Here is a 20,708-nt window from a genome sequence, read left to right on the forward strand (position 1 = left end):
ATGTATTCTGCTTTTTGTTGTTGTTATAGTATGAATGTTTTTGTTTGTATGAAGACATTATTTTTATAATCTACAGTTTATAGAATTTTCTTATAGAAAATTCTTTCCTTTGTGACGCCTGGGTGGTGATTAAGTGTCCAGTTCTTGATTTTGGCTCAGGTCATGATCTCACAGTTGGTGGGATAGAGTCGGGCCTGCTGGTGTGCTCTCCTTGTCTCTCTGTCTGTCTTTCTGTCTCTTTGTCTCTCTGTCTGTCTCTCTGCCCCCTCCTGATTGTGTGTGCACTTTCACTATCTCTTTGTCTGTCTCAAACTTAAAAAAGAAAATTAGTTTCTTTCTATAGAATAGTTCTCATGGGATTCTTTTGAGTTTTCTACATAAATTATATTTAAATTATGACCGTTTTTACAACCATTTATCTCTTTTCAATTGCATTGACTGTCACCACTTGTAAATTGTTGAATAATTGTGGTGGGAGAGCACCTTTATACTCCAGTATTTCCTCATGAAGTGTGATGCTGCCTCTGGGGTAAGACATACACATTTAATCATTTTAAGGAAGAATCCTCTAAATCCCCTTTGGTTAATGGTTATTATTACAAATGGGAGAATATTTTGTAGATACCTGCTTAGTGTCTATTTGAATCATCATAGGACTTTTCAGAAACGTGAATATGATGACGTGTATTAATAGATTCCTTAGTATGGAGGTTATTTCTATTCCTGGAATAATCTCTAGAAATTTTCTCTGTGTCGTGGTGTCTCTCTCTTTCTCTGACAGTCAGCATTGGTGTGTCCTAAAACACGGCACCTGTTCCTTTCTCCTTTCAAAGTCTTAGGTTCTCTGTGAGCCGTTCCATTCACTCTGATGGCTTCAGCTACCACTAAAATTCTGCTGCTTCCCCAATGTTTATTTTCAGCTTGGATCTCTCCTGAGCTCCAGATCATGTATCCAGTTGCCAGTATGACATCCCTGCGTACGCACAGACTTCAGACATGCTGTGTCCAAAATCTGTGTCTCTTGTGCACACTCTGTGCCCTATTTTATTTCATCTTATAGCACCAGTATGTATCTAGCTGGTCATGTAGACAGCCGGGTTCTGTCTTTACTCTTCTCAGAACAAATTAGAACCAACTTGTGTTCCTGCTTTCTTTTCGTTTTTGCTTTGTAGGATTAGTACCCTATTCTGTAATTTTATTGCTCTGTATCCTGTAACCCCAAGTTTGTCCTCTGTCACTCTCTTCTAAGCTCTTTCCCATCCTGCTTCTAGGGGAGGACTGTTAAAATGCAAATCTGGCCGTGTAACTTACCTCTTCCTACTGGCCCCTCATTATTGACACCCTGTGGTTTAGGAAGTAGGAGGTAGTCACACTGGGGAGGACAGAAGCAACCCTTTGGGATAAGGAGGAAATATTCAAATGCGTCTGTACGTGCTTTTAATGTATAAGTAATAAAAAGAACGGTGAGTGCATCAAATTTGTTGTGTTGGAATTAGGTCAGATATTTAAACGCAGAACTATAGGGGCGCCTGGGTGGCTTATCGGTTAAGTGTCTGACTTCAGCTCAGGTCATGATCTCGCAGTCTGTGAGTTCGAGCCCTGCGTCAGGCTCTGTGCTGACAGCTCAGAGCCTGGAGTCTGCTTCGGATTCTGTGTCTCCCTCTCTCTCTGCCCCTCCCCCACTTGCACTCTGTCTCCCTCTCTCTCTCAAAAAAAATTTTTTTTTAAATGCAAACTATAATCTGTTCCTTAAATACCTTTACTACCTTTATGTCTCGTCACAGCCTAGGAGCAACCATTTGGACATGGTGCTGTTTGTACTTCCATTAATGTAGCATGTGTACCTGTTGCCCTCGTGACTTCTAGTGTAGTCTCATAATTATGCGAATACATTGTTCACATTAAACAGCTAATGTGTTTGGCTCTTCAGGGAAGTGTGATTGGATGGCACAAGGGCAGCTGTTTTCTTCTTTCTTACTCTTGTCTACATTAAACACGTCTAACCTCGTTTATCTAGTGCATTACTGCAGGTGTATGTTTACACTAAGGCCTCCATACCAGGTCATACACACCTTTGGGGAGCACAGTTATCTTTTCGTCTCTAGTAGCAAGGACGGTTCCAGCTTGACAAGGGAAACTTTATGATTGTACTTTTAGGGATTAAAGAGTTAACATGGGTAGGATAGTTCTACTGTGGATTCGCTTTAGCCACGGTATAGAGTACAAAGCATGGTGTATTCTGTGTAAGACAAAACACACAAAAAAGAATGAACTCCCAGACTTGCTCTTCTGATCCCAGCTGATCCCTTGAATTGAGACATGTGTCATTCATTACAGGGGTTGGTGTCGTTTGAGGATGTGGCTGTGAACTTCACCTGGGAGGAGTGGCAGGACCTGGATGATGCCCAGCGGACCCTGTACAGGGTCGTGATGCTGGAGACCTACAGTAGCCTGGTGTCACTGGGTGAGTGAAAGTGTCTTAGTGTCCTAGCACTGCTTTCTTCATTGGTAAACGTGCAAACTGTTTATGAGGTTACATGCTACTTAGGTTTAAGATTCGAGGCCCAGAAGAATGTGGGTGTTCACCTCTCTAATCAGAGGTTCAGGTCGGCCCTTCGTTGCACGACTCTTGACGCTGTGCTCCTGTCATTCTTTAAAACGGTTTGGTAAAAGCCCCCCCTTTATTTCTGATCAACAGGGCACTGCATTACCAAACCTGAGGTGATCGTCAAGTTGGAGCAAGGAGCAGAGCCATGGACAGTAGAGGAACCCCTAGAGCAGAGCCTCCCAGGTCTGTCAGTGCATACTGGGCAGGGGTCTGGGAAGGGGAGAGCATAGCCGATGTTGGCCGTGCTGGGTTGTTTTTTACCCGTGCTTTTCCTAGGTTCAGACATGCTCTATTTAGTCTCCAAAGATGCTTCTTATGTATAAACCACCCCCATCTTTTTTTCTATTTTCTTAGTCTTACCCAAAATCCAGTCTTTACCTGCCTCCTCTTAGAATGTTTCTCTTTGTTAGCCACTGTCTGTAGGTTGTAAGATGCCCTCCTTTCCTCCATCCTCATGCACTAGTTTTTTTCAGACATTTATTTATATACTCATTATTCTTTCAACAAGTGTTAAGCAAGCGCTAGTCATTTTGTAATGATGGGGATAACGACAGTAATCAAACAAGCGCACTCCTTTCTAGGTGGTTACCAGTTAATTGAGTCAGCATGAAACACATATACGACATACGAAGTACATGTGAAGTAGTGGGATAACCCGCACAGATGTCACCGTGACAGAAAATGGGGTGTGCCATTTTAGTAAGGAAGCCCAGGGAAAGTGGTTTTGGGGTGATTAATTATTAAGACTGTACTTTGGGATAGCTTAAGTTTAAGGTGGCGATTTACCAAATTTGACAGTATAACATATAGGTGGATATAATATCTGGAGTAGAAATAGGACATCACTATTACAAGGTACAAGTTAGAGAAATTGTTAAAGGCAGAGGATTAGAGGAGGTTGCCCAGGGAGTTGTTAAGAAAAGAAGGGGAGCCCAGGACCAAGCGTTGTCAACCACGGCATCACAGGTGGCAGGAAGGTGTGGAGAACCACGCACAGTGTGGAAAGGGGCAGTCCATGGCATGGGAGGAGAATCTGGAGAACGTGTGTCCTCGAGGCCAGTGGAGCCCGGGGTTTCAGGGTGCAGTTGCTTACGCTAAATCATTCTGAAACAATGACCCATACACGGACTCCATTTTCGCTGAAACTAGGACACGTGCAAAACTCCAGAGTGCAAAACACAAGCCTTTAGAAACTGCACATTGTCAAGTAGGGCTGCATATACCAGGAAGTGGGGTGGGGATGCCAGGGTTTTTGATCTAAGAAGGAGCCAGAAAGAGGTTTTCCAATGATGGTGGGCACAGCCTGGGTTGCAGAGTTTAAACCCTTTAGGCCAGCAGGGAGGGGTAGCCCAGTGTGGAGGATTGGAGCTCTCTGTACCTGTTATGGTTGTGAGAAGCCAAGCATGCTGGGTTTAATTAGGAATTAGCCGAAAGTGGTCTCTGGCTGGCATGGAGAAGGAGAGATGATGCCTTTGAAAAACCCCACAGATGCCCAGGGAAAGGTGAAAAAGCAAAGAAATGTGGGAACAAATCCTTGTTCCTAAGCAACATCCCTGCTGAGATGACAGAAGAATGGCTCTGTACTGCATCCTGAAGTGGCGGATCCAGGAAGACCTTGTCGTCTTCAAAGCTGAGTGATGAGAAAAGGCCCAGCACAAGTGACCTACAGTTATTGTGAGAGAAAGCGGGAAATGGAACAGGAACACAAATGGCAGATGAAGAGAAGTCAGCTGAACACTAAGACTAGGGAATAGGTGAATATTGTGACCAATGGTTTCCTCATGGATTCAAAAAGGAAAAAAAAAAAAAAACGATAAAAAAGCAAAATCAACAAATAAATAAAACCATGATCTGACATTAGAGAATCTGTTGGTGTAACTTGTTACATGATTTCATTAGAAAGAAAAATCGTATACTTATCATAATCATACCCATTTTAACTGTGTAAAATTCTTATCCTACACGATGGAAAGAAACTTCTCCATTTTTACATGAACATTCCGTAAGAAATGCTTAGGTGTGGTTCATACATATGGTTACTTTGTCTCATTTTAGATGTCCAGACTGCAGGTGACCTGATGGAGACTGGCCAGGAGTATCAGAGCAGACTTTTGTGGCAAGTTGGATTGGCCAACTATGAAACGTCAACGAAGGAGAGAACCAGTTTGGGAAAAACACTTAATTTGAGTGCAGCCGATGTTTCAAAACTGATTGTAAATAACGGAAGCTACTCAGGAGTGAAGGCAGAGTTGTTTAATGTGTGCCAGAACACGTTTCTCCCTGGTGAGCCTGGTGGGATGCGTGTTGGAGAGAATGCCAAGGAATGTCATACAACTGGGAGCCCCCTCAGGTGTGCCGAGTGTCCTAGTTGTCATCCGAGGAATCAGACTTTGCAGCAGCCTCTTGAATTTAGTGGGCAAGGGAAAGACTTCAACAAGGGGGCAACACTCTGTACCTATAGGAGAGCTCACATGGGAGAGACTGCCTGTAGGTATAATGAACATCAGGAAGCCTGTGGTATGTCAGCTGTCACTGCCCAAGAGAGAACTCACATAGGGGAGAATCACTGTGGATGTAACAAATGGAGGAACACTTTTTGTGAGAAACCAACACAGTTGCATCTTGGTCTAGCCGATTTCGAGGAGCAACGCCATAAACATGATCAAAGCGGGGCTAATTTCAGCAAGAAATCACACCTCGCTCAGCTTTCGAGAACTCTGTTAGAAGAGAAAACTTTTGAATGTGATGTATGTGCTAAAACTTTCTACAAGAGGTCTAATCTCAGTAAACATCGGAAAATACACACAGGAGAGAAACCCTATAAATGTAGCGAGTGTGAGAAGACCTTCAGTAGTAAAACAGTTCTTACAGTACATCGGAGAACTCATACAGGGGAGAAGCCCTATGCATGTGTCGAATGTGAGAAATCTTTCTGCCATAAGTCACACCTGACTGTTCATCAGAGAATCCACACAGGGGAAAAACCGTATGAATGTTATGAATGTGGGAAATCCTTCCCTGTGAAAACAAAACTCACCGTACATCTGAGAACACACACAGGGGAGAAGCCCTATGAATGTAATGAATGTAGGAAATCCTTTTACCAGAAGTCAGCCCTCACCATACATCAGAAGATTCACAATAGGGAGACACATCATGAATGCAACGACTGTGGTAAGACATTCCATAAGAAGTCAGTTCTCATTGCACATCAGAGAACTCATACAGGAGAGAGACCTTATGAATGTAAACAATGTGGGAAATGCTTTGGCCATCGCCCAGCTCTCACTGTACATCAGAGAACTCACACAAGAGACAAACCTTATAAATGTAACGAATGTGGGAAATCCTTTTGTGTGAAGCCAAAACTCACTGTGCATCTGAGAGTTCACACAGGTGAGAAGCCCTTTGAATGTAAGGAGTGTGGGAAAACTTTCTACCAGAAGTCAAAACTCACTGTACACCAGAGAACTCACACTGGTGAGAAACCTTATGAATGTAATGAATGTCGGAAAACCTTTTGTGAGAAGTCAACCCTCAATAGGCATCAGAGAACTCACAGGGGAGAGAAACCTTATGGATGTAAAGAATGTAGGAAAACTTTCTACCAGAAATCAGCCCTCACTGTTCATCAGAGAACTCACACAGGAGAAAAACCCTATGAATGTAATGATTGTGGAAAAACCTTCTGTCAGAAATCACACCTCAGCAAACATTTGAGAACTCACACGGGGGAGAAGTCATGTGTGGCAGAGACTGGCTGTATGTATACCAAAACTCACTTTCTCTTTATGTTGGGCACACAGTTAGCCTACATTTCTCAGCCTCCCTTTGTTGTGGGTGGGACCATGTAACTGAGTTCTGGCCAAGAGAATATGAACACACATGATGAACAGTACTTCTAAGCCTGGCCACAAAAAAACCAAAAACCAAAAAAACAACATGCATTTGCTGAGTTTTTTTATTCCCTGTGCTCCTGAAGTGCAGATGACACACAGGTTTGTCTCCAAAGCAATAGAGTGAAGATTGCAACCATGACCTCAGGCAGAAAGAATTGATTGTGGAGGGCAGAAATCTTTCCATCTCTACCTCAGAAATCCTCACTTGAACTTTACCTGAGTGAGAACCCTTCTATGTGTGACAGCACTACCAGTCCATTGTAGCCAGTTCACTTTATGAATTTGTGAATTTGTGGCAGGCTTCTGTTGAAGTTACCAGTCCTTGTGTAGGAAACTCACAGAGGAAAGAACCTGTGTTTTCATCTTTCAACCCTAAGTCAGAAATCATAGGAAGAAATAATGCAGTAAATGTAGGAATACCTTTATTGATCAGAGATAGCTCATTGAACAGTGAGAATAAAGTAAAACCTGATAAATACCTATTGTGTCCAAATTTTCAACTGAATGTCTGCCTTTGTGTCTATCAGATAATTTCTCATTAAGGGAAAACTATCAGGTAATGTGGATGAAAATTTCAGATAGAAATGGTACTGTATTGAAAAACATTTTTGAACTAGACGACCATTGGTTCTCTGCTGTATGTGATTTTGCCTACAAGGGGATATTTGGCAACACTAATGGTACTAGCATGGTGTCAATTCTGCCTTTTTCTATACAAGGTAGTTATAGGGCCCATGAAGATTCTAAGGGGTAGAGAAATAGGCGCCACCTTTCGATGTAAGAGCACCTTAAATAGTATGTGGGATGGGACATAGTAGTGTGGCCATCTTTAGAAAATGCAATAGGACACTGTCCACTTTATGACCACCGAGTTCACATTGCTCACACATGTAATCACACATGTATACAATTAAAGGACCTCAATTTATAAAGCTGTTTAGCTCAAAATGTAGGACCTCATCATCTGTATCTGGTCTACATGCACATAGTCTTTTTGGACACAGTCCCTTGTCTGTGACTTAGTCTGAAAGCCTAGGACCTGATGTGACTAGTTATGTGCCCTGCACACACTCAACACACAATGGTAGCACAGAGATGAGGGATTCACTGATGGTCCATTCGAGGGAGAGGAACTGGGAGGCACTTAGCCTCCCATACACAGAAACTGAAATCTGGCAGGGCACACCATCAGTTCCTTAATTAGGATGCAGTGGTTCTGGGAATGACGTTAGGGCTCTGGATTCTGCACTCCGTCACCTCTCTTCTGCATGACCTAGCCTGATTTATTTATTCATTTTGCTGTCTAGTTTCTTCAGTTCTGGTTCCTGCCCAGAGGGCTCTTCTTATTTGAACTGTTTCTAAAACTTGTGTTTCAAATTGATTTCATGCCTTTAAAAAAGTTTTTGGATTTCTGATAAATTATAATGTAGTCCACTAGGTGAAAGCCACCCCTATATTTCTGGAACAGGATCCACTCCACCTCGAACTGAGAGATGTGGGGACAGTGCTACTATTTATCATCTGTCGTAAGGGCTTACAAGGCACACTCTTTAGAGTCTCAAGAAAAGGGTCTTAGAGCAACACCCTTGGTCTGAGATTCGCTCTGATGCTCCATTTTGCCGGTAGCAACCTGTCACCTGTAGCCTGCATTCATTTCATACTTCAGGGATCTTTGTTTCTGACTGGAGACGCTGGGAAGGAGGAACAGTTTTATTTTCACACCTAGGTAGTCCTGGCTCCTTGGTGTTTTGTCTAGATTGTTCTCTAAAACTGAACGATTTCTTTTAGCTCCTCTGTCTCTACCTATACCTATGGTAAGTGACTCTACCAGCTATGGATTTTTTTCTTTTTGTCTCAGCTAGAAACCCACCCTTGGTTGCTCTACTATGTGGTGCTGGGGCTACATTTCTCTTATTCCAGCTGACACAATCTCTGGGTTTCCAAAGAAAGGGCCTGGAGGGAGATTGCAAGGCAGAGCAGGAAGGAGGATCTTCTTCCTTGGCAGATATCCATGTGGTTGTGAGCAGGGGTGGGGCAGGCCCTGGTCCTGTTTCTCTGTCTAGAACTTTAGTACAGTGAATAGTATTTGAACATACCCTAAAGTGCTTTAAACATTTCACTGGTAAGTATTAAAGAAGGTACCTTCTATTCCTAGATTTTACACTTTTTTTAAATTTAAATAGGTGTTGGATTTTGTCAAAGGCCTTTTCTGCTTCTGTTGAAGTAAGCATGTGTCTTTTTATTTAATTAAAAAAAAATTTAATCTTTATTTTTGAGAGTGAGAGAGACAAAAGGAGAGCAGGGGAGGAACAGAGAGAGAGGGAGACCCAGAATCCAAAGCAGGCTCCAGGCTCTGAGTCGTCAGCACAGAGCCTGATGTAGGGCTCGAGCCCATGAACCGTGAGATCATGACCTGAACCAAAGCTGGACACTTAACCGACTGAGCCATCCAGGCGCCCCTCATGTGTCTTTTTTCATTGTGAATCACCTGAAGCTACAAAATTAGCTGAACTGCTGCTATTCAAGGTGATTATTTCCATTGCTACTCAGGGGAATGTACTAATTTCCAGGCAATGCAGGAGTTGTTCTGATAAGGTGTAACCAATTCGTTTATGACACAGGTCTGATTAACTCCATGTCAGAAAACTGGGAGATTTATGCCTGGTGTCTCTAACTGATGGAGTAATTTCCCACCATGTCTGTCACATTCCCCGTTCTTCCACAGAAACAGTACTCTCCAGGGAGCCTGTTTGGACCTCTCTGCAATCCCACCACGTTACTGTCCTACCTGGATGTGGGAGTCTTTCAAGACAAGGACTCTCTTCCTACTTCATTCACTGTATTTTGGCTCAGGAGCACTGCTGCCCTTTATTGGGTGAGTGCATTTTCATGGAGTCTTAGGTGACTGACTCCCAGCACACAGGATTTCTAAGACACTTATGTTCTTGTGACAGGTGTCGGTTACATATTTTGTGCCCAGGAAGGCACAAACTACACTTGGCCTCCAATTATGTTTTGTTTTTTTTCTCAGCTAATCAGTGGAGACTGTGGGCAAGGGACTGACTGGATGAGAACCCCCAGCACCTCCATCCCCACTGTTGAGATTTCTGGGATTCGGTTTACTTCAGGCCTGAATAAGGAATTAAAGAAACAATCACACTGTGGCTTTGCAGACCTGCATCCTTCTGCCTGGGAACCGAGAACAGTGTGTTAAGTCCTAGAAAGGAGCAGACCAGAGACTATGAGGGTAGGGAGGCCTGCTGTAGCCCTCTGGCTGAGGCCAAGGCTTTACACAGTCTCAGGGGCCAGACAAGCCCTACCCCCTCTGCATAAACTCAGCTGAGGCAGTTGTACTGAAATAGTGCCTTTATTTCCTGAAGTTCATGGAATATGCTCCAAGGCAAAGAGAGTCCTTGTCTAGGAGGGCATAGTACGGCCTTGCTTGGTGGGCAGCCCTGGGTCTTTCTCCTTGCTGACTCCTAGGAGCTTAGGATTGGCCTGTGGGAGGTCAGAGTCTGAGGAGGGAAATGTCCATGTATCCCTGTGCCCACACCCTCCCTGGGACCTGCCTCTTCCCACTCCACACTGCCAGCCCCTGCATTTCTGTCTTCTTTGTGCCCTGTGGGAGCACCCTTCCCCAAAGACCATCCTCTGAGGACTCTCGATCCCCTTCTTTGCCTTCCTGCACCCAGCTCCTTGCATGAGCTATTTCTGCTCCCTGCCACCCAACCCAGGGCTCACAAGTTCTCCTGGGCCAGCCCCTTCATCTTGTTTGCTTTGGGCTTGAGCAGGGATCTGCACCCCAAGCGTTTCCAGCTCTTCCTTAAGCCTGGACAGACAGAGGCAGGGTAGGAGTGTGGGGAGGGGGAAGGGGAGGAGAAAGGACAAGAGGCTGTGAAGAGACCAGGAGACAGGCTGAAAAGGGAGCAGAGATGCCTCAGCCACCTTCCCCTAGAGGACTGGGGGGAGGGCCTCCACACGCACCTCTGCCTCTTTTGCTGTAGCTGCTGGCACTTCTGCTGCAGCTGTTCATGGTGCTGGGCAGCAGCCTCTAGGAGCTCCCGGGCCTTCCTGTTCTCCTCTTCAAACATATGTCTGAGGGGGGTGGGCATCAGCACTGGCATCTCCCTCCCTCCACCCCAGTCCCTGTCCCTGTCCTGCTCGTCTTACACTGCAGCTGCTGCCTCCTGGCTGCGGAGAAAGAGCCCCTCAGCAGTGGTCGAGCAACCGTCAGCCCCAAACTGGGAACACAGACGATGCTTCACGTCCTCCAGCTTTGCTTCCACGAGCTTCTCTGCGGCAGGAAGGGACAGATAAGCAGGGCAGTGCAAGGCAAATCAGGGCCTCCCCAATCTCCAGGCCTCACCTTCCCTGAGCAATTGCTCCTTGCTGCTGTCCAGGGCGCCAATCTCCTGGGCCATCTGCTCTGGTCTCTGAGTAGGTAGAAAGGAGGCCTGTGCATGTGTTTCGGCCTACCCCCATGCACCTCAGACAAGCCTACCTCCCTTCCTACTACTCGGGCCCTCTGGGCACACAGGGCACGTTCCAGCCTCAGGGCCTTTGTACTGGCCATCCTCTCCACCTGGAACTGTCTCACCCCAGACACCTGTGATGCTGTGCTTGAGAGGCTCACGAGGTGGTTAACGTTCGGTAATCTTGGAAGCTTTGACGTGAGGCAAGCATTTATTACAGGGGATCCTAAAAGCATCACTAACCAGAAGTGTTCCCTGGAGAATCATTTACTAGCCCTGCATTGCCGTTTCTCTTCCCCTTACCTGGCCTCTTCAATGAACCTCTCTCTCTATCCCAACGTCTGTTCTCTCTGCCCCTTTCACTTGGTATCTAGGATCCCCAAAGGGCAAACACCAGTCTGCTTGGTTCCCTGCTGTCTGCCCTGTGGCAGTCATGGCTGCAAACACATCCATGGATCTTCTCTATGGATAACCTTTCCTGACTTCATCAGGGCTCCTCCTGGTCACTGCAGGGCCCTGGGGGAGCAGCAGAGAGGGCGGGCAGGACCAGTGAAGAGGATGACACCGGGTGGCAGTGAGGGTGGGGATAAAGCACTGAGTTGAGGGCCATTTTGACGTTAGGCCACCAAGGCTGGCTCAAAAGCCGGTGAGAGGAAGGAGGCCTGCGGCGTGACCTTCAGTTTGGGGCCAGGGACTCTTAGGGAAGATGTGCAAGGTGGGAGGAATGGCTGTGAGTGACTCACGTGGAACTCCCAGAGGTCCTTGTGCTGGCCCATCAGATCCTCCAGCTGTTCCTCAAAATCCAACCTGGGGGCCAGCCACACAAGATGAGGGACCATTGGCCGAGACACCCCTCCCCAGCCAGGCCCAGGCCAGGGGTCTTCATGTACAGACCATGGGAGGCTTGCCCATGTTCTTTGCTTGGCAGGGAGCACCTTCCCCACCTTGACCTTCCAAACCTCAGGTCAGCCAGCTCCTCTTCTAACCCCCATCCCTGATATTACCTGCACCTACAACCCATCCTCGCACACTGCCCCCTCACCCCCCACCTGGCCTGGAGCACTGGGCTTCACCTCAGTTGCCTCTGTTTGTTCTTCTCGTCCTCGATCTGGGAGTTCAGGGCAGAAATTCGCTCCTTGCACTCCTGCAGCGTGGTCTGCTTCCTGCGAAGAGGCAAAGCAGCCCTCAGTCATGTTCTCTGAATGTCTCCCAGGATGGGGCTGGGTGGGGCTTCTGCCTCCTCTTGGGGTGTGTTGTAGCCTTCTAAATTGAGGTCCTTCTCTAGTAACTTCATGGGTTGGGGCATGAGCATGTGCCCCCTGGGAATAGTGTAGTCACCGGGGCATGGTCAACTGCGAACACACACACACACACACACACACACACACTAATCTCATCCCAATTTCCCCACACAGTTCCAGTCTTGGTATGCCAGGGCTCAGTGACTCTGCTCACAAAATAAGCTAAACCAATGTTCAGGAAGTGGAGAGGTGGATTCACAAATACTGAGGTGGATGGAAGGGTCCCGATGAATAGAGAGAGACGGAATGGCTTGATGCCTCAATGAAGGGACAGATGAGTGGACAGCCAGCCAAGGGGCCTATTTTGGGAAGAGTGACAGGCACAGAAGAAAAAACAGCCAAAGGAATTTGGTATTCTAGCAAACGAATGATTATCCCAGTGAGTGAGAGTGTTCTTAACACTACTGCCTACTGTTGGGTCCAAGGTGGGAAGACACGCATCTGACCTCTCCGTTTTAAAAACGGAGGAAATGAGAGCCCTGGGTCCATGACTGAGTTTCCCTCTTTCTCTACTCCCCCACAATGAAGGGGAAAGAAGAGCAAGGCCCAGCTGGAAGGTCTTACCTCTGTGCCTCACTTTCCTTCTCTTGGCAGTGGAGTCTGAGGATCCTTAGGGTCTCTGCAGGGATAGGAACCAAGGGCCCCAGGAGAACCCATTAAAGCATCAGGCCTGGGCATAGTTAATACGGTCAGATCACGTGGAGTCTCGTGGACACCTGATTGGGCTTTGTAATTTGCTTCAAGTCTGGTGGAAGCCACAGGAGGGATGCAAGAGGATTCAGGTTTCAAAAGGGTTCGGCTGCTGTGGAGAGACTGTCACACTGCCTCTGCAGGGTGACAAAGGCAAAAGCCTGGACACAGAATGGCTACAATTACCTTGCTTTTTGTTCAAGGTCTCTTTCAGACGTACTTCCTCTCCACTCACTGGAAAACACAGTAACATGTTCAGGCATCAGGTACCACCCACTGCACCCTCAGAGAGCATACCTGCCCACAGTCACACAGGCGGTTTGGGTCAACTGTACCCCAGTCCCAACTGTGGACCCCTTGAGTTGAGCCCCCTCCCATCTTGTGTGCACACTCCCTGATGTGGCAGCAAAGGGCCCTGATGTTGATAAAGGGTTGACTGTGAGGGTCCTGCAGAATGCCAGTGCACTTTACATGGACGGGAGAGAAAGACACATCATCTGAACTGGGATATGGGCTATGAAGAAACACATCAAGCAGTAAGGGGAATGTGATCAGGTGGGGACAAGGTGCTGTCTTTAGATGGGATGACCGGGGTAGGTTTCTCTCAGAAGGGGACATTCAAGCTAAGAGCTGATGGTGATGATGTATGGCAATAGAAACCAGTGGTATCTGGGGCAGAAGAGTCTAGCAAAGGCCCTGAGGTGGGAGTATGCTTGGACAGTAGAGAGTGGGAGACTGGTAGGACCTGATGCCACAGAGGGGGCAGGAGCCCTTGGCCGCAGCGAGAATGCTAAGGGTCCAGAATATTGAGTCCAGGAAGGCATGACACTGGGGACCTCTGGGTGACCGAACCCTGCATGCTTACGTGAGTCCATTTCCTTCTGCAGGGCCTCCCAAACAGTCCGGGCCTCTCCCAGCTCCTCACTGGCTTTCTTTTTTGCTGTGCCAAAACAAAACAAACAAAACAAAACAAAACAAAACAAAACAAGAAACCAGACAACGTGTAAGTGCAACATCCAACTACACCATTCCTTGCAAATAGTGACGTTTCACATTTGTCTTCAAGCAAACTGGGCAGGGGGTGGGGAGGACACATTTTACAGGGCAAGAAATGAGGCTTCCAGAGCCCAAGCCCTTCTTGTTGGTCTCAGTTGGCAGCAGGGCCAGGTTCACGGACATGTGACTACAGCAGTTGCCTTTAGAAAAACCCACCCTTGGTTTGACCTGCTGCTGTGGTCCTGAAATACATACTTAGTAATCCTGTAACCAGGGGCCCTGCAAATCATGTAGCTTGTCCCTGAGCTCACCTTGCTGAACCTCATTAATCCGATTAATCAGGACCTCAACCCTGGGCTCTAGGCTTCCCGCTGTAGGGAGGAAAGGAGGTTGAATGGAGGTGACAGGGCAGGCAGAGGGAGTTGGGGGCCCTACAGGGACTCTCATTCTGGGTAGAGGATACAAGGGAAAAAACAGAGATACTGAGTCAGGCTGTAGTCATCACAGTCAAGAAAAATAGAGGGGCAAGGAATTAATTAAAGCACGAAGGAGTGGGGTATGCTCTTCAGATATGGGAAGACCTCTTGAAGGCCTTAAATCAAGGGGAGGGCAGTTCCCGGGTGGGGTGGTAGGTAGTCAGTGCAAAAGGCCTTCCCTGAAGTGGGAACATGGCTAGAAGAAGCCATGTGAGCAAGCAGAGAGCAGCAGAGGTAAGGTGGAGGGAAAGGAGGTGAAGGTGAAAACCTGGATTTAACTGAGTGTGGTGGGGACCACATGGGTGGCTAGCAAGGGGGCTTGGGGGAAATGTTTTGCCTTCTATCCCCTTATACTTTAATTTCAAATCCTTGGGCTATATTTTTACTTCAAAGAAGTTTTAAAAAGTAGGAAAGAGCCAATGGATTAATTTCCAAAGGTTGTGAATTGTGAGTCCTGGAACTTAATCCACTGCCGCCTTTTCCCAAAGCTCAGGCTGTGCCTCAGTTACAGAGAAGACATGTGACCTTTCTGCAACTTCTTCATCATTTCCATCAAGTCTTCAATTTTCTGTGAGGACTTGGCCTGCCCTGTGGAGACACAACCAAACATTTCACAATCCCAAAGGAGAGGGCCCAAGGAAGGGTCCAATAACTTTGGTATGGGACTGAGGGGGGCTCAGATCTCCAGCCAGAGTGGTGCTCTTGCCCCTTGTCTTGAGGTAGACACTGAATTCGAGAGGAGTCAGGCTATTTCATGGTCAACTTTTCCTAAAGTGTGAAATCATACCACAGAGTTTCCCTTAATAAAACCCAGGGCAAGGGGAGGGGTGAACTTTCACTGCCTGTACTATTCAAGACTGGGTCAAACCTCATGATGTAATAATGAAAGGAAAAGAAAGGAGGGGCAAAAAGCAAAACAAAACTGGAAACAAGGGGTCAAAAGTCACTGTAACTGGCAGATGGCTAATTAACTAGAAAGTTCTAGAGTCTTATTAAAAAACCCCACAATGAATAGTAAGAAAATTTAATAAGACACCATGTCATTTGCACATAAATACAAAGAGCTATTCTATATACATAATCAATTACTCTGAAGCCTGTCAGTAGAATATTTCGTATTCACTTGTTTATAACCAATACAGGCACTTATTTTTAATTCCTTAATGAACTAGTAGATGTTGGCAATTATTAATGGTACTAACGTCACAAGAGAGATAAATGGACATTATGAGCCACTTGATGTAAAAATACAACATAGGGTTCTTGCCAAAAAAGAAGAGTAATGCCTTTTAATTCTCTTAATCTAAATACTGATTTAGGGAAAATACAAGAACACAGGACACATGGGGATGCAATTAGCAACATCCAGACTGGGAGCTTTACAGGAAAAAATCAGGACTTTTAACAAATTTTTTTTTGGGGGGGGGGAGGAAAAAAGGAAGATCCTTACAGATGAAAGGGGATTAAAAAGGCATATACTCAATACTCAAAAACGGACTGTATTTAGATCCTGATTCGACAAGTGCACTTTAAAAAATAGTGGTGACATAATCAGAGAAATTTGAAAACTGGGTTTTTGGTGAAACAGGAACTATTGTAGCTGTTATTCAGACAGAACAGTACTACTGTGGTTAGTTTTCTGGAAAGAGTACAGTACTATATTTTAGAGATGTTAGAGATACATATGGAAATGTTTATGGATGATATGCTATGATGCCTGTGCTGCTTCAAAATGAAATAGTGGAGTGGGTGAGGATAAAAAGGAAACAAGGTTGGCCAAAAGCTTATAACCGTCAAAGTGGAAAAGATGGGCTCATGGGGGTAATTTTATACTTTGTTTTTGCCTTTTGTATATGCTTAAATTTTTCCATAATAAAAAGTTTTTAAAAAGCAACCAGTCAGGGGTGCCTGGCTGGCACATAGAGCATGTGACTCTTGCTCTCAGGGTTACAATTTTGAGCCCCATGTTGGGTGCAGAGAGTACTTAGAATAAAATCTTTAAAAAAAAGCAATGAGTCAATATAAAGAAGGTAAACAATCACTGCTTTCAAAGAGTGGAAGAAAGGAGGGGACAGTTACGCAAAAATTTTACAAATGGCCCATAGATATTTGACAAGATATACAATATCAGTCATGATTAATGAGATGAAAACAGCATATCATACCTATCTGGTTGGTAAAGATGAGTAAGTCTGACAATGGCCAGTGAGATGATGTGGGGAAATTGACACACAGATAGGCTGGAAACTGATGTGACCTTTCAGAGGACAGTTTTACTACATCAGCATTTTGAAGGCATAATTATGTATGAGACATGCTCATCTAAGTATGCAAAAGGCATGTTAAAAGACACGGAAGCAGTATTTGTCATGTCAAAAGTGGGAAACAACGTGGATGCCCATCAGCCGAAAAGTACGATCCATCCCCACAACAAAATACTGTGCAGCCATTGAAAAGGAGGTAGATTCATTATGCATTAAACATGGAAGGAGACCCTAGACAGATGAAAAGTCAGTAAAAAAATTGTGCATATAGACTCCCATATGGCTACAAAAAGAGGTGAAATATATGCCAGTCTACAAACATATGCATACCACGTCCAGATAATTTGTGGCCAGAATCACCAAAATATTCTCAGCAGTAGTTAACCTCTGGAGGGTAGGACTAGAAAGGAGGATGTTTGTCTTCCACCATACACACTTCTGCATATGGCTGTATTTTTTAAAGCTAACTGGCCCAAGTGACCCCAAATTGATCTTTACAGTTTGTTTGGGCAACCAATTCCCCAGGTATTATTAACAGCCTAGGCAGTGAGCTGCACTGTTTTTACCCTCTATTGCCTATGTAGTGCCCGCCATAAGGCAAAGCACAGCCTGGCAAGAAATACCTGTTGAATTAACAAAAAATCCGATCCCCCATTGCTAACATTTCTGAACCTTGAGACTGAGTTGCAGACACAAGACCTCAGACACAAGGACCAGAAGTCCCGGTGTGAAGCGCAAAGGGCAAGGACACTCTCCTATGTAGTAAGCACCGTGCAACGCATGTTGAAATACTCTGGTCTGATGTGATGGTGCCAGGAGATGGGGCTTTGGGGAGGTGATTGGGTCATGATGGCGGAGTCCTGACGAATGGGAGCAGTGCCTTTATAAAAGCGACCCCAGACAACTCCCCGGCCCCCCGCCCCCCGTGAGGATGCAGCCAGAGGATGGTCACGCAGGCACCGGGAGCTGGTCCTCACCAGACGCCCTATCTGCCGATGCCTTGGTCCCAGACTTCCAGCCTCCGGAGGCACAAGAAGCAAAGTTCAGTGGTCACGGGGCGATCCAGGTTAGGGTACTGCATTATAGCAGCGCAAACGCAGCCACTGGTGAAGTGACTAAACCACCCACGTGGACTAGCTTATGGGAGGCACCTGAAACAGCCACACCGGAAGGCTCCTTTGGCGCAGCCTTGGCCATCGGAGGCGTTTAATACAAGGGGTGCATATGCATCCGTCCCATTTTCCTCTTCGTGCCTGGCTGCCACTCTCTGCTCCAGGCGAGCCTTGCGTGCGAAGGTTCGCTACTCACACCTCTCCTCTGTGGGACAGACACCCCGGAGCCGCGCCGGGTCCCAAGGCTGCACCAGTGTAGGTGGGTCTGAAGGGAGCGAGGGCAGGCTCAGCCCCTCGAGGGAGGCGAGCGTTCCAGGAGCGCACCGCGGGGCCGGGTGGCGCCACCCCTGCCCGCGGAGCTGGGCGTCAGGTCGGCGCCAGGTCGGCGTCAGGGAGGAAAAACAACGCGGACGCCGCGTGCCGCCGGCCTGGACCCAGCCTCGGAAAAGAATGCCCGGGTAAGAACCGTTCTGGGGCAGCAGGGACGCCCAGACGTGGCTGCGAGCACAGAGGGAGGCGGCTCACTCAGGAGCTGCGCGCAGAGAGCCGCTCGGCCCAACAGAAAGGGTGTCCCCAGGGCTACTTCACACAGCCGAGGCCGACCTGCCGGCGGTGACCCTGCGTTTCCTCGGCGGCGGGAGGAGCGGGGGTTGGGGGGCCGCCGCGTGTCCCCGCCCCACCTCCCAGGGGCGTCGGGGCCCAGCACTACCTCCTGCCTTCTCAGCCGGGTCCGTGGCTCCCACCCGCTCCGCGCTCGGAGGCCCCAGCCGCCCCGCCATTCCCTCCGCTCGCAGACTCCCTCCGTGTTGGCGCCTCGGTTGGGATTGGACCAAACCTGCGCGGGGGGGCGGGGCGCCCCGCGGCACGCCTGCGCAGTGTGCTCCAGGCGCGGTGAGCCTCGAGCTGAGGCGGGGCTCAAAGGCTGAACACAGGTGCTAGTGCGCATGTTTAAAGTCTCTGGGGCCGCAAACTCAGAGTAGGGGAGGTGGGGGTGGGAGTACGTGGTCTTCCAGGCTTGCGATTGGCAGTTGAGGAGTCGGTGACTGCGCATGTGCAGACACCTCCAGCGGGGCCTCCCCGACCTTACCGAGCTTGCGGAGGTTAGGTGGAGAGCACCTTTGCCGTGTGTTGGGCCCGGGTTTGGATTCTTGTCTCTACTGGTATTCCTTGCTGCACACCTGGGGGTGTAACCACAGGACTGTAGCCTCTAACTAGGCAGCATGGAATTTCTTGGAGTCTAGAGTAGGAAATTTACTCCTAGATCCTCGGGAGAGCGAGCTTGTCTCAACACTGCATTTGTCAATAAGTTTCTTGTTTTTCATCTTATTCATTCTCTGTGCCTGGAAAAAGCTTTCCTTTGTTTAGTTCTGCGGAGCTGTCCTCTATTTGCTACACGGGGTGCTGCGTGATTTGTGAATCAGTTAGTAAAGCCAATTAGATACTTAAATTCACTTTTGTTAACACCTCCCCATAATAAGGGACAAGTGAAGTGGAGGAGAAACAGAAGTTTAGTAACACGGATTCCTCCTGTATACATGGAAGAAACCCAGGGAAGCTGAGTAGGTCCCTGAGATGGCTTACCACCACCTTACCTGCTATTATGGGCTAAAGATAAAGACTTTGATTTGAGGAGCAAACAAGGGAAATGGGGGTAACGGTGGGTGGTAACGGTGTCTTTCCCATTGATAAAAGTTTCTACAAATTTAGAGTCCTCCTTCTCTTCCTAGCACAAAAGGCGATTTTCCTTTTAAATGTAAATGTTCCTTACCTAAAGACAACTTCTACTCAGTCCTCAGAGGTCCTTTTGTGTCTGCTGTTCGTTAAAATTAATCACACCTGTCAACCTTAAAAATAAAGCTACCGTTTATTTTACCGGCAAAAGACAGGTTTATTTGGGAACAGTAGAGAATTGCCACTGTGACAAGCAAACTACCGCAAAAGCCCCCGTGAGTCCTGAGAAAGAAGGAAGGAGAGGAGGTTCTTTTATAGAGGAGGCAGGGCGTGGGGAAGGGGGGCTGTTGTAAACTAAAAGTCTGTTGGCATAAACTGGGGGGCGGGGGGGGGCTGGAAGAGTAGTGGCTTCTCATTGGCTGGGCAGTGAGTGTCTCTCATTGGCTGGGCTGTTGCTGGGGGGAGGAAGAGGCCTTCTTTCCTCCTGCTGGGATAGTGAAGTGTATCTACCTGCAAGGTGTCTCTTTTCCTGTTGCTAGAGTCTTAAGAGTGCCCTCTTCCAAACCTTAGGACTTAATTTCAGTGAGGTTTCTTATTATTAATTTTCCCAGGCTCAAACAATGCTCATCCCAAAGAGCCGTGCTCACTCCTCCTCCTGTGGAGTTGGCTTTGCATCCTCGTGGACAGGACCCTCCTGGAAGGTGGTGCTGAGTCCTCAGCTTCAGGATAAGGTGGAGCGGTGGGAGGGAAAAGTGAGTAAGATGGAGCAGAGGCTTCCTATGTGTAGTGAATGGTGAAGAGTGTGGTCTTCGGAGGACCTGGTGGAGGAAAGGCTTGATGTGGAAACCTGAGTTTCTGAGTATTTTAGTGTGTGTGGTACAAGATTTTGTGTATGGTGTAACATACTGCCTTCTGTTGCTTGTGACTCATTTTCTCAGCAGTATTTGTTGAGGAGACTGTCCTCTCTGGGTAATTGACCATATTCTGCTGCAATGATCCTTGTACCTGGTTTCATCTCAACACTGTCAAGACTGTTTTCTTTACTATACAGCTTTGTATAGCTTTGTTCTTTCTCAAGATGGGTTTGGCTATTCAGGGCCCTCCGTGGTTTCATACACATATCAGGATTGTTTTTTTCTTGTTTGTTTGTTTGTTTGTTTGTTTTGAAAAATGCCTTTAGAGTTTTGGTCATGATTACACTGAATCTAGATTGCTTTAG

The 20,708-nt window shown here is 47.0% G+C and overlaps 3 protein-coding genes across 14 annotated transcripts in view; 2 read left to right on the plus strand and 1 right to left on the minus strand.

Moving 5' to 3' along the window:
• The window catches only part of LOC109496942 (zinc finger protein 883-like), a 47,889-nt gene extending 38,218 nt beyond the window's left edge, over window positions 1–9,671 (plus strand). For 3 of the 7 annotated variants that reach the window (XM_045040916.1, XM_045040917.1, XM_045040915.1), the window contains 3 exons: window positions 2,338–2,464; window positions 2,699–2,791; window positions 4,664–6,985. In XM_045040916.1, the coding sequence (XP_044896851.1) occupies window positions 2,338–2,464; window positions 2,699–2,791; window positions 4,664–6,462 (2,019 nt within the window). In that variant the 3' untranslated portion in view covers window positions 6,463–6,985. The other 4 variants (XM_045040919.1, XM_045040921.1, XM_045040920.1 and 1 more) reach the window with 4 other exon arrangements.
• A 187-nt stretch (window positions 9,672–9,858) lies between these two features.
• LOC105260016 (synaptonemal complex central element protein 1-like) lies at window positions 9,859–19,736 on the minus strand. 6 transcript variants are annotated; one of them, XM_045040933.1, is made up of 13 exons: window positions 19,587–19,736; window positions 14,968–15,030; window positions 14,278–14,337; window positions 13,836–13,910; window positions 13,157–13,204; window positions 12,845–12,899; window positions 12,053–12,142; window positions 11,723–11,786; window positions 10,874–10,940; window positions 10,678–10,801; window positions 10,492–10,602; window positions 10,249–10,399; window positions 9,859–10,005 (listed from the first exon to the last, which is right to left on the minus strand). In XM_045040933.1, the coding sequence occupies exons 2-13, from the start codon at window positions 14,993–14,995 to the stop codon at window positions 9,925–9,927; spliced, it is 954 nt and encodes a 317-aa protein (XP_044896868.1). In that variant the 5' UTR covers window positions 14,996–15,030; window positions 19,587–19,736; the 3' UTR covers window positions 9,859–9,924. The 6 variants fall into 6 exon arrangements, with proteins under 6 accessions (XP_044896868.1, XP_044896866.1, XP_044896865.1 ...); XM_045040931.1 differs by lacking the exon at window positions 19,587–19,736 and adding an exon at window positions 18,528–18,684 and having other exon boundaries at window positions 14,278–14,334; XM_045040930.1 differs by lacking the exon at window positions 19,587–19,736 and adding an exon at window positions 18,528–18,684.
• The window catches only part of LOC554344 (cytochrome P450 2E1), a 40,108-nt gene continuing 37,653 nt past the window's right edge, over window positions 18,254–20,708 (plus strand). Inside the window, exon 1 of the mRNA XM_045039856.1 lies at window positions 18,254–18,276. Coding sequence (XP_044895791.1) covers window positions 18,269–18,276 — 8 coding nt within the window. The 5' untranslated portion in view covers window positions 18,254–18,268. The remainder of the gene's footprint in view (window positions 18,277–20,708) is intronic.

The sequence above is a fragment of the Felis catus genome, chromosome D2, assembly GCF_018350175.1.
Source record: "Felis catus isolate Fca126 chromosome D2, F.catus_Fca126_mat1.0, whole genome shotgun sequence".
NCBI classification, from domain to species: Eukaryota; Metazoa; Chordata; class Mammalia; order Carnivora; family Felidae; genus Felis; species Felis catus.